Source organism: Scomber japonicus, chromosome 20 (genome assembly GCF_027409825.1).
Source record: "Scomber japonicus isolate fScoJap1 chromosome 20, fScoJap1.pri, whole genome shotgun sequence".
NCBI classification, from domain to species: Eukaryota; Metazoa; Chordata; class Actinopteri; order Scombriformes; family Scombridae; genus Scomber; species Scomber japonicus.
The window spans coordinates 18,345,065-18,372,827 of NC_070597.1; the positions used below are offsets into that span (position 1 = coordinate 18,345,065).

General features: G+C 41.7%; 1 protein-coding gene across 1 annotated transcript; it reads right to left on the minus strand.

The window, feature by feature from the left end:
- Positions 1-9: 9 nt before the first annotated feature.
- slc38a10 (solute carrier family 38 member 10) lies at positions 10-21,417 on the minus strand. The gene is made up of 18 exons (XM_053340977.1): positions 21,261-21,417; positions 20,817-21,014; positions 17,873-17,990; positions 17,236-17,281; positions 16,931-17,024; positions 16,591-16,734; positions 14,261-14,385; positions 9,643-9,745; positions 9,022-9,204; positions 8,221-8,332; positions 6,467-6,573; positions 6,210-6,363; positions 4,544-4,714; positions 4,046-4,459; positions 3,871-3,957; positions 2,565-2,705; positions 2,324-2,443; positions 10-2,293 (listed from the first exon to the last, which is right to left on the minus strand). The coding sequence occupies exons 2-18, from the start codon at positions 20,904-20,906 to the stop codon at positions 1,095-1,097; spliced, it is 3,408 nt and encodes a 1,135-aa protein (XP_053196952.1). The 5' UTR covers positions 20,907-21,014; positions 21,261-21,417; the 3' UTR covers positions 10-1,094.
- Positions 21,418-27,763: the final 6,346 nt, after the last annotated feature.

Here is a 27,763-nt window from a genome sequence, read left to right on the forward strand (position 1 = left end):
TTCCAGCCATAGCTGTAATATATATTTTATTCATTCTTATCAGCAAAATGTACAGAAAAACAACACACATAGAAAAATAGCCTCTTGTAAAAAGCAAAAGGTCCAACATGTGTTGAAGTGCTGACTGATGGTGGAATTTTCAGAGAAGTTGGGTTACTACAAACATAATCAACATTTCTTTCCACCTCAGAACTCATTTCCTCCTAATTACTGTACTGTTTACAGCAAGAGAGGCCCAGTGGAAGAAAACAAAAGACCACAAATTGAGAGAAACATTTCCTTTGATAAAACACTACTGCAGCATATGGATTACAAGGCACTGAAAAAAAAATCAACAAAAGGAGAGATACTGAAAACGGAATGATTACTGACTAGAATCATAGATCCAGACAGTCTGAATCAAGCTGCTTCTTTTGTATACAGTTTATTAAACAGTAAGGCTACAATCTGCTGTATGTTGTTGTAGCTCCAGCATGAATTGGAATACAGTTACTTTCATTTGAAACAACACTTATGAGAAGGGCTTGAACCCACATTGCTTTCCATTATGCTGTAAATAAAAATGAACATTATCACAAACATTTACAGTATATCAAAAACTGACCAAAAAGACAATACAGGAGACAATACAGCACAAACACACAAACACTCCATAAGCTGGTAAATGAAGAAGAAAAAAAAAAAAGAGGAATAAAAGTGACTAACATACAAACATGAAACATTTTCCCTGTCAATGCACTCCATAAATTTGTATTTGCATAGATTTATGTACATTTCAAAAGTCACTTCTTCAAAATTCTTCCGCCACAAGACAAAAATAAGTTAATATTTACATACTTTCTGCTCTTTAATAAAGACTTTGGATTATTTCCAGAGTGATGCAAACTGTCCCAGCAAACATCCACTTGGACTGCTTTAAGGTTCTGTGATTTGTTTGTAAGAAAGCATCAAGAAAAGAAGAAAAATGGTCCTTTGTCCATAATGTTCTGAAGGCAGGAGAAAATGTAAGGCAACAATATCATGGTCCACAGTATCAGGAGGTTCTGGAGAGTCCAACCAATAAGTGAGAATGTGTGTGTGTGTGTGTGTGTGTGTTATTTGGCCTCTTTGTCCTCTGAGGCTTGCTTAATCTGCCTTGAGTGCACCATCGCCCCAGCCAGTAGCTGCTCCTCCAGGGCTGCGTGCAGGTTGGAGCCCCCCAGCTCCAGCAGGGGCTCCAGCCCAGGCATCCCCCTGGACATCCTGGGTGTCCCCGCAGGACCTCCATCCTCTCTGGGTCCAACTGCCCTACGCTTCCGCCTTAGATCCATCTCTCCCTGGTCCCTCACCCTCTCCTGTGAGCCCTGGGGGTGAACCTCGGCTTTGGCGGCCCCGTTGTCCGCGGCCTCCTCGGGGTCCGCCGGAGCGCCGACTTTCTCTTTGAGGTCTCTTCCTCCTTTCTTCAAAGCTTCGCCGTCTCCTCTCTCAGCCCCATGTGCAACGTTTTTGGCTTCTACAGCTTGCTGCAGCTGTTCAACCCTCTCCCTCTCCCTCGCCTCCTCCGCCTCCTTTTCTTTCCTCGCTCTCAAAACTATTTCATCTTCTGCTTTCTGAATCTCCTGCTGGTGTCTCTCTTCTGCAGCCTTCTCCTGTGTGAGTTTCGCTTTGGCCTCTCTCTCTTTCTCCAGCTCCTGTTCTCGCACCAGCTTCTCTTTTCTCTCCCTCTCGAGTCGTTCTTTTTCCACCCTCGCCTCCACTTCTTTCTCTATCCTCTCTTTCTCGAGTCTCTCCTTCTCTAACTCCTGTTCTCTGGCCAGTATTTCCTGTCTCTCCCTCTCCAGTCGTTCTTTTTCCACCCTTATCTGCACTTCTTTCTCTATCCTCTCTTTGTCGAGTTTCTCCTTCTCTAACTCCAGTTCTTTGGCCAGCTTTTCCTGTCTCTCCTTCTCGAGCTGTTCTTCCACTCTTGCCTGAACCTCTTTCTCCATATTTTCTTTTTTGAGATTTTGAAGTTTCTCTTTTTCTTTGTCTAGTTTGTTTTCCTCTTCTTTAATTTGAGCCAGGTCATTCTGAGATGCGGGCTGATGGTCATCAAGTTTTTTCTTTCCCAGTGGCACTCCCCTTGCCCCCAGCTCATTCTGGATATGTGATTCTCCCCCCGGTGCAACAGGTTTAGCGGGTTTATCCTCTTTGTAAGCAGGTCGACCTTCTTCTTTACTATCCCCAACCTGAGTAGCCTTATCCCCAGCCTGGACTTGATTCTGGGCCACAGCGTGAGGCTCAGCTACCCCAGCTTGTACAGCTCCAGCTCCAGCTCCACCTCCAGCTCCAGCTCCAGCTCCAACTGCCTCCTTGGGCTTGATGTCTGAGGCCAGGCCAGAGTCTTTAGGCTTTGCTGCTCCACCTTCTACCCCTTCCAAGTGCTCCTGGTTGCCTTTCTCTGCCTCTCCTTCTGAAGCGGCCCCTTTAAGTAAAAAACACTTAGAATCAATTTTAAATTGAACAAAACCACCACCTCTAATAACTGCGCTCTTGGTTCATGTGTGGGCACACTAAAAGCTGTGAAACATTCTGTGAATACTCACCAGCAGGCTTATTCTGGTGGATTTCTTTGTGCTGCTCTTGTATGACAGCCAGCAGTTTTTCCTGCTGGTCAAGAAGTCTCTTTTGTTGCTCGTGCTGCTCCTTGATCACCTTCAGCAGCACCGCGTGGTCCAGCTGGCCCTCTACATGGAGATGGGAACATTGAATTAAAACACGTCACAACCCATTCAGAGAACCGTGCAGCAGTTAGGGGGTCTGTAAAAAGCTTAGTAAGGATGATCTAGGGCCAGTCTCTAGGTGAGAGGGGGAGGGAAAGACAAAAATCCTCTATGGCTTTGCACTATCTAACACGGACCTATTCACACGTACATCTCTAAAATAAAATAAAGCTTTAAACATATACTAAGAGTGACAACTATGTTAGAGAATGGGGTGAGTGCATTATTTAGTTAAATAACACAAATAAATAAAACTATATATGTATACAGAATTATCTATAAACTTGACAGATAAATGGCCCACTGGGTGAATTACAGAAAACCTGAGCAACAGATAAAGAGAAGAAGAGGGAAGAGGGACTTCATACCTGCGACCAGCTTTTTTATCACTGTGATAGGAGTCCGGCAGAGAAAAGAAAGAACAAAAGGGGTAAAGATGGAGGAGAGAGAGAGCAAAAGTAAACAACAGAATAAGAAAGTCAACCAAAGCCAAAAAAGACTGCCGAGTGTATCAAGCAAGGTCAGGAAGTAGGAGAGAGAAATGGAATTTGAATACCTCTGCTGCATTTAACACCATTTGTACCTTCACAAATATAATAATAGGTACAATGAGCAAGAATGGAGGGATGAGATTACATTGATAAAAACAAGCAAAGTGAGATGAGAGGAAGAGGCAGCGCCACAGATAAATGCTATAAAATGTATTAAGATCCAACCTGAAAAGTGATAAGTTATTTATTCTTAATGTGTTCACCTTCTAGCAACATGCCTCTATAAGTTTAAAGTCACAACACTAGCTCTTTTTTCCATTTAAGGCTGAATAGAAAACTGTCATGTGCTAGGCCTTACTGTCAAAAGGGGCCACTGTGCTATCCACAAGGCTGCAGCTGTGTTGCATTCTGGTCTATGGAGTCCATTGTTGGTGGACAGACCGGTGTCCACATGATGTTTTAGCTGTATGGTTGTTGAAGGGTTTTCTATCAAACTCCAGGTAAGCTGTACTGAACTCACATCACATCTAATTCATTGTAGAAATGTAAAAGTTTTAAAATGTATCACCAAAGTAGGCCTTTTTTTTTTTTTTTTTTTTTAACCTAAAACCCTGACCAAAGTTTTCTCCTCCACTCACCGTCCATCTTCTCATCTGCTGCATCTTTGCCGTCTGCAGGCGGACCCTCATCTGCAGCGGGGTGATGCTCTCCCTCAGGAAGTGGAGCTGAAGGGTCACCAAATATGACAAAGTCAAGGTCGGCGCTGCATTTTTTCAGGAACAGAGTTACACGAGAACAGAGGAGAATACTCACGTTTGGCTACGGCGAGCGCAGGTTTGTCCACTTTATCGGCTTGTTCGGCTGCAGAATCTTTCACTTGATCAATCTTATCTGCTGGTTTCAGTTGGGGAACATCTCGCTTCATGCCCGCTTCTCCACCTTGCTTCTCCAGCACTTCATTGGACTGGACCTCACCTCCACCCAAGTCCACTTCCTCTTTCCTCACGACGGGCTCTACAGGCTTCGGTTTCTCTTCTCCCTTGGCCTCTTTTTGGTCCTCCAACTTCACAGCATGCTTTTCTTCTTGCTCATCTCCTCCTGCAGGGGCAACCGGCTGTTTCTTGTCCTCCTCCAGCTCTGCATTGTTCTTTCTTGTGTCTACCATGACCTCATCGTGAGGGATGGGTGGCTCGTGGCGGTGCGCCTCTCCCTCTGGCACTGCGACGCCTGGTTGAACAGACAAGATGTCACAAATTTTACTCGGTTCAGTGAGAACCAGCTAAAATTCTAGCTCCAGTTTGGTTAACTTGCCAGCATCAGGACGATCCAGCTGAACCTCTGCCTCCTTCTTCCTCTCAGGTACTTCCACTGGTCCTTTAATCTGGGGAGGTTCAGCCGGATCCCTTTTCGCAGGTTGTGCCTCCTCAACAGCTGGGACATCTGGTTTTTCTATCTCTACTGGCTTCTTGATCAGAGGCTTGTCTATATGTAGAAACACACAAAAACACTTATTATAACACAAACTACAGATGGATGTGTATGAAAATGCAATGACAAAGATATTTCTGAAATTCTTTTGCCAAACTGTGGTTCTCCTTTAGCAGCAGATTTATAAAACCATAAAATTGAAGTTTAATGGGATATTTTTTACTCTACTTTAGTACTGCTGCTGATGGCCTTTTTTAATTTTCATTTTAACTTCTGCAGTCAGTCTGAAAAATATGAGACACATTACTGCAACTCATTTAAAAGAATCGTAAATGTGACACCTCACTCATCCCAGTATTTTCTCTTGTGTGAGAAATTGTTGTATTGCATTATATTGAATATTATCCCCGACATGTATTCTTTATATTCTTGTACAGAGATGTTTATTGTGCACATTAACTACTAACATTAAAACAAAAATAACACCCAGGAATATCTCACATGGTTTTATTTCTGATGAGTGGCTCCACTAGGTGGCAGCAAACACTGATGATAGCAAGAGTGACACAATTGGTAAGGTGTATAATAAATGAGAGAGAGGGAAAGGTGTTGGGGGGGGGGGAATTAATTCAAATTTAAAGTGACAAACAGGAAACAGGTGTGGATGTCAGCGAGCATGGGTTTCACCTTCACAGAGTAAGAAAGGAAAGAATGCAGCAAAAGACAGAAAAGGGAATGAAAGATGGATGAGGAAAAAAAGATGTTTCTGGAAAAAGAATCTGAGAAGGGTGAGGATGAGGAGCTGTCTGGACTCCCTTCCTCTCCTTCTCATTTCCATTTGCTCCCATCTGCATCCTCACACCCCCCTCCTCCCCAAACCCATATCAACCCCTTCCCTTTATACAGTCAGAGCTTGCAGGCATTTTATAGCTGCCACAGGAGATATGGGGGGGGAGGTGGGGAGGGTGTAGACCATGTATTTTGGAGGGGGTAGGGGGTGGGGGGGTGGCAGGAGAGAAATGAACAGAGGTAGAGGGGTGGAGAAAAAATTGCTGGAGTTTGAAGGGCATCACTCTCGCTCCATCAATGTCAAGCACTCAGCGCTTCTCTCAGATATTATCAAGAGGTTATCTCCTCACCCTGCCTGTCTGTCTATCAGTCACTCTGTCTGTCTCCATCTTTTCTTCTTCCACAGATGAAAGAAAACCCCTTTTCTTTTTTTTTTTCCTCTACGCCATAGCTCTGCGCTTTTGTTTTCTTGCCCCTCGCTACTGGCTCACATTCTCTTTAAGTTGCTCTTTTAGGGTGCTGCGATCCATGACTTTGAAAATAAAATGAGGAGTAAACACGTCTCTCCTGCCGCTGCTGCCTTTTTGCATGAAATAATTACACGCGGTGCACTGCTGTCCAATCTCAGACGCTGCAGACAACCCTGGGCTCTGGCCCGTCGAGGTAAATGTTTCCACGGCTCATTAGTAAACCGCTTTCATCCACAGTCCATCAAGTGGGTAAGTGAACGCCAGCCATTAGCGCAGGTCGTGATCTTTACCGTGAATCTGCGGAAGGTCCGGTAGCGGCAGGTTGTTCTTGTCAGGCGCCGGAGGAGGAGGAACTTGGACTTTGACCCTGGGGCCGCTAGCTGAGATCGAAAGGGTGGTAAAGGTGCTGACCAGGAGGATGCCCAGACCCACAAAAAGCACCAGCTGCAGGAACGAGAGAAAGAGCAGCAGCACAACGGGTCAAAAAAACAGTCAATGAACATATTTTCAATGAGCGAATGATTAACAAAGTGCAAGCTCTGTAGACCTGAGAGATGATGCCATTCTTCTGGATCTTTCTGTAGATGAGGGCAGGGCATATGAAGCAGATGAGGCTGCCCATGGTGGCTCCAGTCAGACCCAAAATGGTTTCAACTGAAGAGAGAGAGACACAAAAGCAGAAAAGATTTACAGGGATTATCTTGTTGTCCAGTGGAGCAGTGATTTCTAACCAGGTTGTACTTCTGTCAGGGTGTACGGTTGTTAAACAAGTGAAGAGTTACCAAAAGGTAATGGAAATCTTCAGCTAAAAGTAAAAGATAAATTAAAGCACCCTTGTGGCCTAGTGATTACAGCGCATGCCATATACCCGTGACGTCCCTAGTTCAAGTTCACCAACTGTCCAATAAAGGCAAAAAAGCCCAAAAAATAATACTAAAAATAAGTAAAAGATAAATTGTTTAAACTATGAGCTAAACAGTCAAAAACAGTCCAAAATAATTAGCTAAAACAATGAGCCAAAAGTCGTACATAAACAGCTATAGTAACACATAAACTGTTTAAATAATTAGCTTGTAATGTGTAAACAGATGAAATATTCAGCTAAACATAACAGATGTAAACAGTTGAAATTAAAGTCACACATAGTGTTTAAATTATGAAATTAAGCGATGCGTATATAGCTGAAATAATTAGCTGGAAGTAATGGATAAATTCCAGCTTCTCCCACTCCAAGTGATGAAGCAAACTCCACCAAAATTACCTAAACGCTGACAACTGAATTATATGAAAAATAATTGTAACAATATTCACTTTTATGTAGTGTTTACTTAACAAAATCAATTAAAATAAACACATCTGGAACATAATCAGTGCTGTTAATGAAGTTGAGTCCGTCAGACTGGGAATGTGGGAGGGGGGGGGGGGTGCTGCTGTATAGCTCACCGGGTAAAGCAGTGGCACCAACACTCTTCTGCATCTTTTGCTAAAAACCTCAAAATACTCCCCCAAATCTACGCTCCTTAACGCTATCTCCATTCATACCTGCCTCTGCCATTCACAACCAGCCCCCCCCTCCCTCGGCCCCCATCCATGGCACCGTGCTCCTGGCAGCGGCAGCAGCGAGCAAGCCCCGGCCCCACCCTTGTGTCTGTGGACCAGGCTGGCTGGGCGTCGGGCCCGGAAACCCATCGCTCATCCAGAGGACGGACACCATATTGTCTCCCTCAGATTTAGTGTCCATTCTCCCTGGGGTCCTTACCTCCCTTCTCCTCAGTCTATTAGCCTGATTAGATACACAAAGAGCCAGCCAAACCTCGCTGTGTGTGTGTGTGTGTGTGTGTGTGTGCGCGTGTGTTAACCCAATTTAAAAGTTTAACAAACAGCCACCATATAAAAGAATGAATAAAACATAAACTCATGCTAACCTTTACATTGCCACCATTTTGGAGACGTTTGTTGAGAGGGGACGAAAAGACTCAAAGGCGCTAACAGAGAGGCCGGCGTTAGTGTGTACACGGACCCGTCTGTGTGCGTGCGAGTGTGTTTGTGAGAATGAAAGAGTCTGAGAGAATAATAGGCCTATCTTCCTGTCTGCCGTCTAAAAGGAGATAAAAGTTAGAGCCCTGATTTAAGGACTGTGTTAGAGTGTGACAGTCACTGACTCGTAAAGTCACATTCACACACGTCGTAAAGCTCCCCAGCTACTCCGCCCACATAAAGGAACACATGCACCTTAAAGACCTCCAGTCGGCGAGCTCGCACACGTACACGTACACACACACACACACACACAGGATGTACCGTTGGGGATGAGAATGCCTCCCAGCATGGTGCCAAACACAATGCAGAGGGTGATCATCTTGAAGCGCAGAGGAGGCATGTATCCCCCGGCAGCGAACGTCCCATCCTTCTGCTGTAAGACACAAAACAGAGAAATATGAGAGAGAGAGAGAGAGAGAGAGAGAGAGAGAGAGGGAGAGAGAGAGAGAGAGAGAGAGAGAGAGACAGACACAGAGAGAGAGAGAGAGAGACAGAGACAGAGACAGAGACAGAGAGACAGAGAGAGAGAGAGAGAGAGAGAGAAAATCACTGACATGTTGCAATCCTGCTTGGCCTCATTTCTTGTTATCATATTGCCCAAAATCAGTACAACCAAAACAACTACTAGTCTGGTTTATTTAACAAAAAAACACAACACACACACACATAGGACTTCCCCTTCCCCTAGAGGAGAAATTAAACAGTGTACATGCCACTAGTTCTTCTAAACTACATGATAAATGGTGTGTGTCAGAGGATTTTAACAAGTCGAGATGTGTTTGTGTGCCTGGATATGATAAACGCTCTATTGACGTCACAGTTGAGTTGCGTAGCAGGTGTTTAGATGGAGCTCTGTTTACAGGGAGCAACAAACTTCTGCTTTTACTCATCAAACTGTCTAACACAGAGGATGCGAGTGCTGCGATAATGAAGCAGTGAGCTGAACTGTAAAACACACATATTAAATTAAAATATAACAAAGGCATGGTTGAGCGAAGCTGGTGTACTAAGCATTTAAACCCTTACGGTACAGGAAGTGTGTAAGTGGCGTTCGAGGCTCACCTGCTGCTCAAAAAGCATGGTGTTGATGGCCTGGCGACAAGGTAAGATCATCATGGGGAACCCGACGGCCACGGACATCATGAAGCCCACGCGGATCATCTCCGTCACCAGGTTGGACGGGAAGTTCATCAACACATTGCCAGCGATGTTCTCAGTGAAGCTGACGTAGCCGAAGAAGCCCACCTGCGGGGGAGGAAGAGGAGGGTGCAGAGGAGGAAAAGGAGTAAGCACAAACAGGGAGTGTTGAGCATAAAGCAAGTCATTATGTTTCTTATTGTTTTCTACATGAAAATGTGTGTGCATGCGTAACCCTGTTGTGCTGACTCATGGAGACGTTACCTTCAAAGACTTATTTAATGTCAGTTTAAAAGAAATGAAAATACCAATTTCACCACTGATACAAATATGAAAACAAGAGAAACATAAATATTCAGACATTAAAATTGGCTGCTGAGAAGATTTAATAACTTTAGAGGCGCTGTATTCTAGAAAAGGACACCAGAGGACAGCAAATCACAACGTCTCCATGTGACAGCACTGACGGAAGGTAGACAGGACTGGTGTGGATGGAGGGGGAGGGTGGCATGTGCAGGTGTGCGTGGAAGTGCAGTTTGCACTCACAGTGATGTAGAAGATGGTGACTACGTTGAGGGCCGAGGTGAAGATGGTGCTCATGCGTTTGACGGACGGCTCATCCAGGCTGTCGTAGGTCGGCAGCACCTGCCTGTGAGAGACAAGCAGGCCCAACACACTCTGCATGCTGCGTGACAACCACACTTCTTGCAACTGCTGCTGCGTTCATGTGCGTGTCGGGATTATCAGACTTTTCGCTCGCGGGAAGTTACGCCTGAAATCTGGCGGGGAAAGTCAGGGAAATGGGAGGGCTGCTAGCTGTTATGTGGCTATGTTGTGATGATCCTTTCTCTGCTCCGGCAGCTCACAACACGCAGCATATGACGGTCTATTTACCTAAAATTTGGTGGTGCGACTGCTCTGTAGATTGTTTTAATGGGCAGCCATATGGGGGCCCATTTGTGCCACTAAATAATCAATTGATGCATCACTCTCCTCATGTCCTTGTCAGTATCCTACACAGATAAATGATTTATTCATTTATTTATTAGGCTTGTTTGACCCATTAGAGTTTTAACACTGTAAGCCAGTCATCAGCAACATAAATGAGTTTTTTTTGTCTTATTTGAGCCAATCTAAAGTCATTCATGCAAACTCATTACTGTAGAGTATCTGTATTATTTGCTAATTAACACAGCTCACTTTTAATCTTAGCCAACTAAACTAAAATAATTTGCTTAAAAGTCAAAAAAACTGAGAATAGTTTGTTAATTTATGTTGTCTTGATATATTAATGATGATGATACATTTATTTAACATTTTAACAAGCAAATTTCGTATTTGGATCACTAAGTGATGTATTTTTTTAATTATTAACTCAAATAACAGGCCCCCAAACCCATATAGCCAGCCATAAATCAGATGCTAATATGTCTGATCATAAAGTTCATCGGTACGACCTGTGTGTCCGTCTGCACATCTGACACGCACATGAACGCAACAAGTCATTCAGCATGTGAAAACTGTGTAATGTAATATTGTTAATATGAATTATTTAACAATGAATGTTTGCAATCATTTATGGGTGCACAGAAGGCAGTTTTTCAAAATATGAGTGGATTGAAATAATGTCATGGCAGTGGGGGTGAAGGACATGTTTGTGTGTGTGTGTGTGTGTGTGTGTGTGGCAGAATGGGTGACAGTAGTCTAGTAGGCTGGCTGAGGTTGAACCTGAGACTGACCGACTGTCTGTTTGGAAAGCCAGGTGTCTCCCTCTGTCATTTTCTGCTCTATGCCGTAAGAGGTTGTGTGAGGCGTGGAGCGGACCGTCTGCGCATTAACCAGCGAATTTACAGGCTTTATATATAACAGCTAGTGCCTGGCAGGTTTTAGAGCATTATAAACTTTCCTGGCAGACTCTTTGTGCTCGCCTCCTCTCTCTCTGTCTCTCTCTCTCTCTCTCCTTCTCTCATATATATATGTGAAAGGAAGAAACAAGAGGGAAGAAATGAGAGCAAGAGAGAGAGAGAGAGAGAAACCATAACTTTCTCTGCCTCTTGTTCTCTTTGCCTTTCTCTCTTTCACACACTCTGGTTTTATGAGCGAGCGCTGTCCCGTGGTGCTTTTCTTTGACGCTTGTTTAATCTGCAAAACCAGTAAATCTCATAGCCAAGGTTAAATAAAACGGCATATTGTAAGTGGGGAGCTAAAGCACCTAATGGTCACTCACTCAATAGTCCAGATTCAGAAGGCTAATGTGTTTTTATTTGCTTTAACGCTGCCCTTAAACTGAGGAAATATGACGGAGAGCAACTTCAAAGCCGACGTGAGGAAGTGTGTGTGTGTGTGTGTTTCGAAGGCTGGACTGTGTGCTGCAGATAACATCATTAACTTGGAGCTTAAAGCATGCTGACAGTAGCATCACAGAGGGACATTTTCGCCGCACATGTTTTTCTTATGTCCTTCTATTACGAGTTAACTGCTCCTCACGATCCCAACGTTCGGCCAAAAAAACAACAGGGCCAGCTCTCATCCCCGACATAATGGTGATGTTAAGTAATGTTTTAACTGAAAGTAAACACATTTCATGAATGTAATAAAAATCCAATGTGCTGAGAGCTGTTTAATCAGCCTGTGAATACATCAGTGTGTGTCTGTAAGATGGCGGCAGTCCAATGTGTTGATTAGTGGTTTGGCTTAAGCTGCCTGCCTCCTAACGGAGCGCTTGCCTCGCTCGGCCTGACCGCAGGCCAAGAAATCACCCTGCCAAATATCACTCAGCACTGCTAGTGGGAACTGACGCACAAAACACACATGCGTAAACACACACTTTCTTCCTCTTTAAGCGTGCGCACACCTCGCTCGCTAATGAACACGCCTGCAAGACCATAATATTATGTTGGCTTTGTGCGATTACATTAATTAAAGTCTCGTTTCAGTCTCAGGGCTACAGTCACCCAGCTCCTGCCACTTACCTCACTCTCTCTCTCTCTCACATAAACAAACCTATACACCACCACCACCACCACCACCCAAACATCTGGCCCCTAATGACCTCACCAGAACAACTCCCTGCATCTTTGCTCCATTCACCGCATTCAAATCCAAGATAAGACTTCCTACACCCAGATCCCCCCATTAGACCTTCTCATGTTAAAACTTCACCCGCTTGACTCACTACCAGCGCGGAGCAGGCGCTAAAGCATTGGGGAAAGGGACAAAAGAGGCAGTGACAGAGCATGCAGATGGGTGAAAATGAAGAAATGAATGAACGCTGTGACTCAGAGAGGCTCTGATGGAGCTGTGAGAAGAGAAATGTAGTAATGTAGTCTCTGCAGTCACTGTGGGGAAAGTTAATGGAATGAAAAGATTGGTGTGAAAACCCTTTTTCCATCTGATATATCTATCTATCTATCTATCTATCTATCTAGATATCAGATGTACATTTTATCTTAATGTACATTGAATATTTGCTGCACTAGCTAGGCTGTGGTTTGCATTTTTATTTCAAATCTGATTGGAAAAGGTTCCCAAAAGTTTTTACTCTGACTATGACTAGCCTCACTGTTTTAAGGCTATAAAGTGGGACATTATACTTTTTTCACAACAGATTTTAAATAATGGCTGGCACACTATTTTCTTCTCATTTTAGTTTCTGAGACTTTTAAAAGTCACTTGACACCTAAAAGAAGACACCGTTTTCAAACTAACTTTTCATTTGCATCAGAAAAAAAAGAAGATAGAAAGCAGCAGCCTGGATGAAGTTCCAGTCTCATGATGAAATTAAGAGGTTAATTCCAGAGAGAGCAGACCCACAACGGCGGAGCAGAAATGGATGAGCTGCCTGTGAGAAGCGTGTTAGCTAAATGAGCAGCCTCCCTTTGCGACTTCCCAATCATCCCGTCTCCACCACAGATCTGTGTTTCTTGACATGACACCAAACCCTCCCCTGTGGCTTTAAGATATTATGCAAGTATGCATGCACTAATTGTGACTCAATTACTACATCCAGCAATGAAAGGCTTGCTTCACTGTGCCGCTGCAGGAGTTAGAGAGCAGAACAGCCCATGTTTAAACATCTACCCACTGCGTGATTTTAAGGACTACCATCAAATTTTCCCTTTTTTTTTCTGAAACACTGAGCTCCACACCTTAAGAATTCTTTATAGTATATATTGGATTCATTACTTGTGCGGGTGGAGGGGTGGGAGGAGTACTTACGACTGACAGGCGAAGGCCATCCCACAGATGGGGAGACAGCGAAACACACCCTCCCAGCGCACCACATTGACCTGCCCTAGCCACCAGCCGCTGAGCAGCCCATGTTTGAACGAGGACAGCACCATCTGAGGGGAAGGAGGGAGGGGGGGGGGGAAGGGGAGTTACGGCCCAAACCAAATCAACACAAGTGGGGAGGGAAGAGCAGGAAGAAGAGAAGAGGGGCGGGAGGGCGGGGGGGACTGTACCCATGCTGACGGCTCACAGACAGATTATGGAAGTAATGAATGGAGGAGAGAAAACCAGAGAAAAATCAAGAAAGGAACACGGGAAACCCCACACTGAACAAAAACCTGTCACAGCTTAAAAAACATAAACAGTCAGGTAATGAGTGTGAAGGTGACACGTAATGAATAAAAGTGAAATGATCAATTTAAAAGGTTAATCTAGACATCGTTGAAAAACTACCCGGCAGGTTTTCGATCAGTGTGTTTCCGAAGTCTCGCTCCTTTTGTTACCTCATAAAAAAACCCCAAAGGAACAGTTGAACCCTTCATGACCCTCCTGCCTCCCCGTACCCACGCTCGGGCTGCTCGTCCCGGGCGTGGGCGGAGGCGGGAGGGCGGCGAAGATGAAACTTTCACTTGACTCCTCTGCCTTATTACTACTGCCACCAAAAACACAAACACACATACATACACACACACACACACACTCACAGAGCTCACATGGCTCAGACCAAACCCGAATTAAAAGGTGAAAAATGGGAGGATGATTGAGAGGAGTGGGCAGAAGGTTCAGGTAGGTGGGAGGAGCATTTAAGGAGTTGCGGGGAGTGGGGGGGTGGTGGGGAGGCATCGGGCTTCCTTTAAGCTCCAAAATCGGCACTCTCCTCCACTGCCCTTACGGTGGTGTTATACTGGGGGTGGTTTCCGGGGGGGTTACTTACGGGTGACAGCAGAAGGTTGTGGCGATAATGGGCAGGCACTGAATGACGCCCTTCATGCGCCACAGGTGAACCCGCTCCACCCAGGAGCCCGAGATTATGCCGTAGCGCAGAGACGACAACACTATCTACAGCACCAGCAGCAGAAACAGCAGGTAGAGGGTGCGGGAGAGGTGGGGGGGGGGAGAGAGAGAGAGAGAGAGTAGTAAGCGAGGATGAGGGGAGAGCAGAGGGACACAAGTGGGAGAGTGGGAGAAAAAAAAGAGGAAAAGTAGTGCAATGAGAAGAAAAAGGAAAGGTAGGATGAAAGGAGGGAAGGGAAGTAGATACGTCACAGTTAGAGGGTTAGGGGTCTGGACTGGGGCCGGGCCTGGATCTCAAGCCAGACACACACCACAACACTGCTTCAGGTTATCGCCACGCTACAGAACTAGCAGTCATAGAGGAAGACTGTAAACAGCAGTTAGAAGTCTGTGGGAGCAGAACTACAGGTCAATAAAAACAGAACCACACATGCAAAAACAGACTGTGTGTGTGTGTGCATATTTAAAGAGTAAATGAGCTGAATCACACGAGGCAGAAAACTGCAGCTGGACTGCTTCTCTAGATTCTTTTTAGTATGTCGCACTGCTGAACACACTTCAGACTTTGAGGCTAATGAGAGGTGAAGCGTTGCTCAAACATCACAAAATAATTAAACAGAATGGAAACAGTGATGCACTGAACGCCTTGTTGCAAAGTGTTTGCTGCTAGTTCCTGCTTTAGTAGTAAAGGACTGGAGGCCTGTAAGTCCTCATTGAGTACTGGTGAGAATACTGGTAGCAAAGGTTTTAATGTGTCAATTGGTAAATTCATTGATTACTGATCATTTACTAAGCAAAAATGTCACATATTTGTTCCAGTTCTTCCAATGAGGGGATTTGTTACTTTTCTGTTTTATAGTGTTGTCATTTGAATAGATTTGAGTTTGGACTGTCTGTCTGTCTGAAGATGGCACTAGGAGATTTTGAACAGTGTTTTTCCCATTTTTCTGATTTTTAAAATGAATAAATAAGATTGAAAGATTAGTTAGTTGCAGCCTTAGTTTACACTATGAATATATTGTTTTCACTTCAAAATTACATCTAAAAGGCTGCAAAACAATGTGTACTGTGGAGAGAAACGTATCTTTTGATCAGAAACCAGAAACAAATATCAGAAAAAAACTGTACAAAATAGTTTTAAATCAAACAGTCCCAGCTTCAAGCAAGAATCAAAAAGTTTCAACTAAAGACAAACCCCTCAAACAACCACCTATAAAAACTTCCGCGCAAACAGCATCTGAAGAAAATGAGCAAGAAAGAGTTGAAGCTTAAAACGAGGAATCTAATTTTGGTTTCCTAAAGAAGCTCTGTACAAATACTCTGAAGTTACATTACTCAGCAAATGAACTTCTTTAAAAACACAACATATCATTTGCATTTGACTTGCAAACATCTGAAATAAATGGGCAAGAAAAATAAGCACGGAGGAAGTCGGAAAACATTAATTCCAGTTGACATATTCATATTTGGCATAGACACAGGTTTTATAACAAATGAGCAAATCTACAAAGATAATTCTCCCAAGTTGCAGGGGTTTGTGATTTAGTGGGACTGACCGTGTGACCCTCATTCACTTTACATTTACAGTGCTTAAAAGTCTCTAGTGGCCAAAACTGGCTGTTTTCCAAGTGGTATCTCTGTATCAGGGGAACGCCTTCATCTCAGCCTATAAGGAGCAGCGCAGCAATTGTTTTCTGCCTGATGTGATTTAGTGTGGATTTGCTCTTTAAAAAAAACAGAGGAGCAATATTGTGTCAGTATAAGGAAGACACACTTCTGTACAATGGAGCAGATACGGAAGGTTAACACAGAATACAACAAAATGACATTCATCCAAAGAATATGCTGTAAATCACATACTGTTTGTGTTAAAACAGAAGGGGAGGCCTATGAGCAATTCATTAAGCTGTAATTGAGTTTATAGTATTTACGTCTCTGGGGAAGAAGACACTGAAAACACTGATCTAAATCATATTCATACTTTGTGTGTACATCTTAACAAATTCTAACTATATCAGATACTATTTAAATAAACTGTTAAAGTAAACATGTTCCAGTGTTGCAGGTGTCAGACTATCATTACACTTAAAAAAGAAAACTGTATTTAACATTATTGTGCTGTAATACAAGCTTCACACCTTTTTAAAATGCAATTCTACCTCATGCGTGTCAAGCTTGGCAAGCAAAGCAACTGCAGTCTAGTCAGATCCAGTGCATAAACATTGGCCGTCTGTATGGCAGTGGGCTCACCGTGAACATGAATAAGGTGTAGAACATGAGAGCCATGGCGGAGAAGGACTGGATGGAGGACATCATGTTCCTCTGCAGGCTCAGAGGGAGCACAATGAACAGAGACACAGCAATCAGCAGCAGCACGCGGAAACTGCCAGTCACCTTTAGAGGACAGTGAGACATAAAATAATTATATCCTACTTACTTCTTTCTGCCTATTTTTAGTTTGTGGCTTTATCACAATCATATTATTACAACACACATGCATATTACAGTTTTAAGGATTTTTCCTTACATTTGAAAATTAAGAAGAAGGCAGAATTGTGCAGTGGAGAACTTATGAGTCATGATCACAAACCTGTAAACCCAACAGCTGAGCGAAGAAATTTGAGCCCAGATCAGCGATGACTACATAGAAGGCTATACAGGTCCCCAACATCAAACCGATCATACTACAAGAACAGAAGGAGAAGAAGAGATGAGGGGTAAAGACAAATATCAACTTTTTTATTTTATTTTCACTACAATGGATATCCTTAATTATCTGAAACACTTTAAATATTCCAGTATTTTATGGTCTGATCAATATTTACAGAGAATCAAATCACAATATGCACTTAAAATACAACATGATGTGTGTTGTGAATATATAATTAGACTTGCCTCGTCTCCACCAGTGTTTTTCCTGGTTTCCCGTAAGCATGGAAGGCTGCCGGGGAGGGAGAGACAATCAGTGTGAACAACATGTGGGCAAACAGACGGCAGTGAGCTAAAAATAGTCTGTTTTGATAAAACTAAGTGACTATTGCTTGTGTGACATTCACAACACACTGGTTATTCACTGTGAGCATGGCAGTACAGGAGCCTGAACCTTTAATATGCATGATGGCTACTGTTGCTACTGTTATCCATCAACTGCTTCTACTTTAAAGGTGCAGTGTGTAGAATTTAGTGGCATCCAGCAAAACAGATGTGGTAGAAATGGGATATAAGGCTCATAAATCTAAATAGGGATTGTGTCTTCTTCCACCATGTTGCAACCTCACCACTAGACGCCACTCAATTCTACACACTGGTGCTTCTCTGACTGCCAAAAATGAATATTATTTCCTGTGAAAAAGGGGTTTTCCCAGGAACACCCTGCCAGTAACCAGATACAAGGAAACAATAAAAGTTGCAAATGAAAGAGTTTTCAAGAACTTTGAATAGATAGAATCACTACTGTATCAGCAAGCAATGCAAAACAGCAAATTAACAGTTCATTTACATACAAATGTCACTCATTACAATGTTATCTCACCCAGTCCTGCGTAGGTCCTTCGTTTGGTGTTGCTGGCTGTGTGGACCAGGAACATGCACGACTTGTGGGTCATCCATGAACAGAAGAACAATAGGATAGTTCCAAGCACTATCCCACACTGTAAGGGGGACAGAAAAAGACTTTTATAGAGATGAAACATACTAGAAATCCAGAGACTATTCTTGATCTCTGGTCATCTTACTGAAGCACTAAACCCCAAAATAATGTCCTCAAATTGGCAACTGAGCAGACTATCATTCAAACATTTGACTTGAATCATTAATGTCTACGGAGAGGAAAAGTCTGAGAAAAATTATACACACACTTCATAATATAACAAAAGAATGCAATAACACATCCATGTACAGGATATCCATAACATGAAATATAGAGAGAGGACACAGTAATAAGAGCTAAACATGACAGTTTCTAACAGGAAGAGGACGATTAGCTTCCAGAGAACGTGTGATGAAACAGAGAAGTGTGTGAAAACATAGAAAAACCTCAGATGACCCATGGCTATGCTAAATGCTGCACATTTTCACTGCCTTTTTTTTTTTTAAATAGAAAAGGAATTATTACAATAACTCTGGTGACATTATAGTCCAACTCCTGCCAGCTTCATAATGGTGATGATGTGAAACTTCCAAAAAAAACAAAATAAAACATACATTATAAGTTGGTGTCTAAATTCCTAAAGTGAGAGACTATGAAAATGAAACAGTGTGGATGGGCAATACAGTTTTTCTTTGTTTAGAGGAGGGCAGTCAGGATTTTATGTCTCCTTGTCATAACAATGAATAATAGTAATAATAATAATTACTATATACTGTATTAATGCATTTCTTACAATTTATTCTGGTTGCATTATCTTGAGATATTAGAGATCTTGAGATATATATATATATTTTTTTTTAATTCAAGGGGAATTCAAGGGCCTAATAAAAGTGTTATTAATGCTTTGGAGGACCAAACCCTTTATTTTAAGTTCCATCTGTAGACAAATGCCTATAAATACTACATTAATGTTTAGCTTTTCACTTTACTCTGTGATTCATGGTCACACACCACAAAGTCACTACAGTATTTTGCCAAAGGGTCCTTCAGCAGAGCTTCTGCAAACACAGAATGTTAAAAACGACTCAGGCTATAATTTCTATGTATTTGTGGGATTATCTGAACATAAGACAAATGTTTCAAATGATTTCATCAGATTGAAAAGAATCTGAGGAAGAAAGAAATGCTGTTCATATTCAACCAAGCCTCCACTGGTTTCATGAGGAAGTCTCCGAGCTATGGAGCAACACTGTTTTTCATTAAGCCCATTTTCCTTCACATTTATGTCCTTGTACAGTGGCAACAAAAAAAAACACACAAAAAGGTCAAAATGAAGCACACGCTCACCAGTATCATGCTGAAGGTTGTTTTAGAGAGGTTCGTTCTGGAGACTATAGTTTGTGGCACTATTAAATGTTATTGTGTTATACTGAGAGACACCTCCCCCACTCACCCCCCCCCCCCCCCCCACCCCCATTTATATCAGTCATACTAGGCTAAATATGAGGGGGCACTTCTCAGTATGATACAATACAATATAAAAGCCTCCAAAAAGATACCTTTAAGTTGAATGTGCACTTCTTAACTACAGGAGATATGATCAACTGGCAACTGCAGTGTCTGTAACTAATACACTATTTGAATTAACAACATCAAGATGTAGTTGGTGTATATTACCTATTTACTTTATATGTGACAATTAGGGCTGCAACTAACAATACACTTTCAATACTGATTGTTCTGTAGAATATTTTCTTGATTAATCAATTATTTGTTTGGTCCATAAAATGTCAGAGAATGTTGATCACTGTTTCCTAAAGTCCAACGTGATATCCTAAAGTGTCTCATTTTGTCCTGAAGAGCTGGCGAATAATTCAATTAAGCTGGCAACTAATCAGTTAAACTCATCACTGCAGCTTTGGTGACAATAATAGAATTAAATGGAAGATCATGTTTATGATATGAGAAAAATGTTCCTAAAAAATGTATAAATAAAAATACAAACTCATAATTATCCAATTGTTCACATGAACATAGGTTAATACAGCTGTGGACCTTTGGCCCACATCTGTCATGTTTGGGTCTGTTTAAAGTTGAGACTCTAGTGCTAAAAATGTTTTGATCACTACTTCTAAAGGCGTTGGATTACCCCTAGTTACATTTAGCTATGGGTTTTTTTTATACAGAACCACCTGTTTGGAGAAAGGCGGCACTTTCAAAAATACTTGGCAGGTGATTGGATGAAGCGCCTGTCTATCACCGTCTTACCTTGCAAAGCAGGTAAACATTGAGGTCCACCTTAAATACATAATTTATGTCCTGCTTACATGTTTGTGCATGGCTTTAACTAAGTAATATAACACTGACCTTTTACTTTGTTTTGATGCTATTACGTACATACTGAGTGGAATGAGTGACTTTTATTTCTACTCCAGTAAATGATTTTAATACTTAAAAGTCACTTTTTCTTTTTCTGATTTCAACCGACTGCTGACTGAATCTCAGTGAGTTTATAACCATTGTGATAAAGAGTGAAACTTAGGAAGACATTTCAGTTGAGTCAGTGTTACAGAGTGAAAATGCAATTTAAAAAAACTTAATAATTAATATCATAATATACATGTAATATTTTTTGTTTTCCCGTTGATCCAATTCCTGACAGTTATTTATTTATTTATTTAATGTGCATTGTTTCTGGATAAGTGTTGACAAGGACCGACATAAATCACTACTACTATTTATGTTATACAGTCGTCATACAATGCAGTAAAATGTAATGATGCGCATGTAAAAAAAAACGTCTCAGGTTCTGAATGCCCTGGGCTTAGAAAAAACCCGCCAAAACAAGCATGAAGAAGATATTTAATAGCAGTGTGGACTGACGCACCTGTTTGAAGCAGAAGGGCATGGTGAGCACACTGACTCCCACGATGCTGTTCACCACGTTCATGATGAGACCCCAGTTGGACGCCGTCATGTTGACCTGCTTCTTCTCTCTCCCTCCCCCGGTAAGAAAAGTTTACACGGGTGGCTATCGTTAAATATAACCGTTAAATCTCCGGTCCGAAGAGGGTGCAGCTCTCAGCTGAAACCAAGGAGTGTTTTCAGTCTCAGACCAATGACGTGGCGCTCTGTACACACACATACAAGCAACTGAGCTCAACATTTCACGCACTTTTACCCTTCTTCAGTCTGTTAAATGTCCACTAACCAAACACGATCATTAACGTAAACATAAAACGCTTTTAAATGGACAGCGACAGGTCATTAAGATTAAAGTGTTAAGCTAGCTATCGAGCTAATGTTACCGTAAGTAAACTAAAAAACTCACCTTTCTCTGCGCCCACCGCCTCGTCTTCCTGTTCACGTTATCATCGGTGATATCGTGGCATTAAACGGCCATTTATCGTGGAAAAATGCGTCTTCGTGTGTTTATAAACTGTAGAAAATGGGTTCAGGATGATAAAAACATATCCAACTTGGCTGTTTTTTTTCTGAACGCGTATCCAGGAAGTAGGGATTGTAGTCGAGGATATGAGAGAAGACAACACAACTACTGCTGTGTCTCCACTGATGAAACACTGGAGCGCCCACCGGTGGTCAATTCAATAATAGCTATGGATTTTACTGCTAGACAGACACAGAGGTCCGCTTTAAAGTCCATATTTTCATCCCTTATTTCCTTTTTTCTTTTTTAATAAGAATTTGGTCGATAATCAATATGTACCTTTACCTATTATTTTGATGATGTTATTATGTTTTGTTATTTATTCCACAGGGAAACAAAGAAATCATTGTTACAAACATTACTGAATAGTTTTAAAGTAAGTCAGCCCATCATTACACTATCTGTGAATGACCACAAATTCATGGAATGAGCTTTAATAACATTCACAAGAAATTATTTTTTCTTTTTAAAAAACAACTGCTTCAAATTCCCTTTAGCCTGCTGTACAAATACCTACTTAATAAGAATTGTCTGTACATCCATAGCTACTGCTACTGTTGCTGCTACTCTCTGAGTCTGACTGTCTGACCATAAGTAACCACAACATCAGCTGTTGACATTTGGCGAATTGTATCTTATTTACCAATCGGTGTTAGCCAACAAGGGGAGTATCGGCTGATACTGATATTTGGCCGAAATAGCGAGGCATCCCTACTTTTTTCCACCATCTTCATGGTTTTATCATTTCTTAAGGACTGTCTGTGGAAAGTAATTAAGTAGGCTATGTTTACTCAAGTAGTATAACCCTACTTTTTGGGTTCATGGGAGCTTTATAATAGTTTTGTATTTTCTTTATTTATATTTCTAAAGCATGGAATAGGAGGAGAAAAATGATGTGACATGATAGATTCCTCATACTCTATTCTGTATTCAAGATTCAATACTTGATTTACAAATCAACATGATCAGTTGGAATTTGAGCTCACCTTAGCAAAAAACAGAAAAAGACAAAACCGAGTCAAGGCAGACGGCCATCCACCTAGAGCCTTGTTCTGCTCAAGGCTTCTTCATGTTAAAGGGGAGTTTTTCCTTGCCGCTGTCGCCACATGCTTGCTTATGGAGGATGTTGGGACTCTGTAAATGAAAGAGTACAGTCTAGATCTGCTCTATGTGAAAAATGTCCTGAGATAACTTCTGCTGTGATTTGGCGCTATATAAATACAATTGACTTGACAGATATAGTCAAACCACTCATTCATGATGCACATAATACATTAAATAAAGCATAAAACAGAATGGTTATTTGCAAACTATGACATAACTAACATAAGCATAAAAGCATAAGACAAATGGGTAGAATAGATCAAACAAAAGCACCTAGCATCCACATCAAACAACCCCTTAGTGAAAGTGCTTTAAGTACATTAAAACATTTGCCCTTTTGCACAATTATTTAAACCTGCCAAGTGGCCTGCAGTGCTATGTTTGGAATATTAGGTACAGCTTCAGGATATGTGCTATTCTTGTACCTGGATGTTCTGGGGTTGGTGTTTTGTGAGAAGGAAGGAAATTAAAAAGGTTGTAAACCAGGAGAGAGAGAGAGCTCCTTTTTTAAAACTTTAGGGTGCTTCTTTTGTAATCTAACCATGTAGATTTCCAGAGGGAGTGGGAGGTAATGGATTGCAGACTATTGGTTTTTGAAGTGGATCAAATATACAGCGTTTGGCACTAATGGATGTGTATGTAGATTGTGTTTTGTTTGGATTGGGGTATTGTGTTTTGTACAAATGGGGCTGTGTTTGTACATTTTGTTGTATTTCCATTGTGGGATATCTCCTGGAGCGTCATTTGTGGGAGGTTTATGTTTATGTTTATGTTGGGATGATGGTGATGTGTTGTGTTGTCAGATGATGGTGGGTTAGCAAGTCAGAATGTTTGGTTTGCTGTAAGTTAATGTGTCTGAATTATTCCATGAGGGATGAATCATGTAAATGACCAGACACAAAAATAAAACCCTTCATTCATCCTTTCATTCACAATTTGGAGGTAACTACATGAGTATTTCTGTTTAATGCTACTACATACTTCTACTTCTACTCCATTACATTCATGAATTAATTACACTTTTTAATCCACTGCATTTATTTTTCAGATAGGATTAGGATTTTACATTTTATAAAACCACATGAGGTGCTTACATAGTATATAATACATTATTAAAGAGTAAAGCACTGGCTCCCAACATTTTTGGCTATTAATCTCTAAGGAAAGGTCTACTGTGTCGTGTTTCACATGTGTATGTTGATAGTAGCACCACCAGAGAGCGAATCCCCATCTAAACTTCTCCGATGGTCTAATTTAAACAACTGCTCAAGGTCAGATTAGGTCAAAGCATCAAATATTTCAAGAGTAGAGAGAAAGAAAGACTACAGTTTTTATGTAGCCTTTATGTTTTCTTCTTTCTTATGTCAATAATCACCCGGCGACCCTTCAACTTTATCTTGTGACCCTTTTGAGGTGGTCTGATCCCTAGGTTGGAAACCACTGAACTCAACGACTGAACTGTATAAAGCAGTTAAAACTAGCTCCAGCTTGACCAGTTGCAACAGTAAACGACTGCTGATGCATTGATGTAATAGTCAAAATCTAATAATGTGATTCAATAATGATACAATCAGTCACAGGGCTATTTTACGATACTTTTACTTAAATAGGTTTGTCAGGGAGGACTTTGACCTATTTTTACATTTGTTGCACTGCTACTTTACTAAAGGCCCCCAGTGCATCTTCTACCCATGATTGGCTCTGTAATGATAACAAAACCAACAGACACGTATGAATCCTGTTTTTCCAGATGCCTCAGAGATTCCTCACAGGAAAGGGAAACGGTCAACAGAGGGATGCGAGGGCGAAAGGTGTGAGGGGCGAACAAAAACAGAGCAGGCCAATCATGGTTGACGTCAGAAGAAAACGATTCAACTCGAGCACCTGAAATGTTGCTGGCAGTGGCCCGGATTGTTTCCGTCGGTAAGAGCGCCTGCCCGGTGCCCTCTCTGATAGATCACTATTGTGTTGTTTGACCAGGAAAGAGAAGAACGAGCTCAGGGTTGTAAGAGGGGGTTGACCTGGGAGCTTTTCCCCCCAGCTGGGTGTGCCTTCCCCCGGGGACTAGGGATTTTCAGAAGCAGGGATGTGATGACGTTTTGAGAGGTGGATGGGGGGAAATTTTGAATTGTGTAGGTGTGTGTATGTGTGTGTGTGTGTGTGTGTGTGTGTGTGTGTGTGTGTGTGTGTGTGTGTGTGTAACTGTAGCAATATTGGGGAAAGTCAAGCCTAATGAACTTGTGATTGTGATCAATATCATCTTTAAAGTAACCCTCTTAAAAACACTTTTTAAAAGAACTTTCTTGGTGTAGTTCTCATTTATATAGAATTTCTTTTTATGCCCTACTCAGCTTTATTTTCACATGTTCTTTCTATTTTCACCTTTCATTGTTTCCTGTTCTTGCCATTAAGCACTTTTCCAGCTCTGCTTCTACGTAAATGATATAAATATAGTTTATTGTCATTTTGTGCGCCAGTGTATGAGTGTGTGTGTGTGCATATGGGTGTGATCAGAGAGGTTAAGACAGGAAAACCCTGGCCATTGTGCACCAGTGACCCCTCAAAATCAATGTGACAGACCGGTTGATTGGCTGGAGGGTCCTGTCTCTCTGCACCTAATCCCTCAAGGTAGACCCTCAGCTTCAGCCAGGCCTGTTGTGCGTGCGTGCGTGTGTGTGTCTGTGTGTGTGTGTGAATGTATTTGCACTTGTATGTGTGTCTTTCTGCACCTAATCCCTCAAGATAGACCAAAGGCCATGGGATGGGGTATTAGTGCAGTTACAGGGGGTTAGGCCAGTGTGTGTGTGTGCGTGTGTGTGTGTGTGTGTGTGTGTGTGTGTGTGTGTGTGTGTGTGTGAGTGAGTGAGATAGAGAGTTAGAGAGAGCTTGAGTGTGTGAGCTCTACTCCACAGTAGTCCAATTAGACTGCAGAGTACCTATGTAATTCTATGGGACTCAGTGGAAGTAGTAATAGGTTATCGGGTGGGGTAGGTGGGGGCTCCAGGGGGGCAAATTTTAGGGCAGATTTGGACGGATAACGCAGTTGGGGCGAAATTAGACGCAGGCATCTGGATTTGACCTCGGGCTCTCGCTGTGACCCCGGGTCACTCAGGGGTCACGGGGCACAAAGCAGAGCGCTGACCCTGCACAGGTCAAGCATGCGGGCGGCTGAAAGGACGCCTTTGTGGGGCCTGGCATGCTCACTATTTCCCATGAGCACCAGGGGACCGTGTCTGCCCAGGAAACTAGACCGGAGAGCCAGCCAGACAAGGTGTGTATGTGTGTGTCTGTATGTGGATGGAAACCATAATTGATTTTTGTTTATATTTCTGGTTGTTTGCCTTATGATTATCACTGACTGAAGCTCATAGTTTACTCTGATTTTTTTTAATTTACTGCTGCATTACTTGGTATCATGTTTGTTTTGCTGCATTTTTTGGTAGCAACAAGCTGTCAGGTGAAAAATTGCAACTCCAGTTAATGTTTTAATTCCAGCTGAAAGATTACTCCATGATGGTTAGAACAAAATGAAACCACCCCCTGAGTTTATACCCTTTCAAATCCAATCCTGCTTTCCTTAGCGCCTGAAAAGTTGACATTTTGGAGAGAAATTATTTTTTACTTGTGTGTGTGTCGGGGAGAGAGATATGGCTTAGATTTTTAGGTATGCCTGTGGTCGTTGCTTGTGTACATCTGTTAGCGCCTCCTTAATGAGCGCATGCACGCTGCCTCCAGTCCTGTGTGTGGCCCTCAGAGAGGGAGAGAGGAGCCCTCTGCTCCAGTAATCACATTTAATTACGCACCAGCATTAGACAGCCTATGAATAGGGTTTTTAGGCAGGCCTCTCACACAGAAATTGGCTGCATCCAGCTGAACATTGCCTACCTTTGTCCTGCCCGTCCCACTATATTCTATTAAGACTTTGTCATTTGACCATCACCAAAGCACTATGGTCTAGCACTAACAACTGCTGGACTAATGCTACAAATTAAAAACGGGAAGGTAAAGGGAACAATAGAGGTTTTCTTGGCTGAACGGCTTGCGTCTGCCCCATTAATGAAGCAAATGGACCACACATTAGACTCCATCCACAATTACATAGCACCTACAATCACAGATAAAGGGTGTATAGTCTCAAGAAAATCCTCCACGTCTGCTTATCTGAGGTTTAGGCAAAAAAATTTGCGGGCGCTCCTTTTTGGAGAGTGGAAGTGGAATTTACTTAGTTAATCTCTAGGGGGAGGGGGTGGGGGTTTCTCGCACTGTGAAATCAATTTGGAAGCAAAGCATTTTTAAGATGACGTGGGATTTTGCATTGCAGAGAGAAGGAGATGCCAAGTCGCCATCTGCACCGCTCAGCTCCGCATGCATGCATGTGTTCATGTGTTAATATCTACATTAATCACGGTGTTTACATGCGTGAGGAATTCTGTTCCCATAACCTGGTTTTAGGTCAACACATGTAAACATCACAATTCAGATAGTTATCACCAAGCTTAACATGGCACTGTGGCATGAGAACATTTTACTGCCTTTATGTTATCAATACACCCCTAAAAGCATTATGGGTACTTTAAAAAACTATTTTATTCCCTTTTTTTTTAGTATAAAATATTTGCTACTCAGTATGTAATTCCTTTCCTAATATCTGATGTAACTTAAAGTCCAGGTTAGCTGTGTTTGTTGCTGTTTTATTATATATATATATATATATATATATATATATATATATATATATATATATATATATTTCTATGACATGTCTATAATTAATTATAAACATACTTACAATGTATTATAATCCTCTTATAGCACTGTATAATTATACTTTTAAGCACTCATTATAATGCTTTATAACAATAATCATAACACATTATAAAGTATTTTATAATTACTTGCTGATCAATTGTTGACATTTTTTGCAACTATCACAGTGTATTATAATTCTCATAGTTGTAATACTTTAGGCAGGCAAGGCAAGGCAGTTTTATTTATATAGCGTATTTCATACAGAATGGCAACTCAATGTGCTTTACATAAAACATTTAACAGTGAGAATTGGAAATAAAAAAACATAAAAATATGCAATTTGAGAAATAAATAATAACTTTCTAATAATTTTTGATGAATTATAATCACAATTTTAATGCATTATAAGATGATCATAAGTTACTCTAAGTGGCCATTAGGTACTTTAAGAGAAGTAATAAAATTCCTGATCTACAGGCAGATTTAAAACATAAGCTGGTTATAAGTCACTATAAGTGCTCATTGTTTGCTTA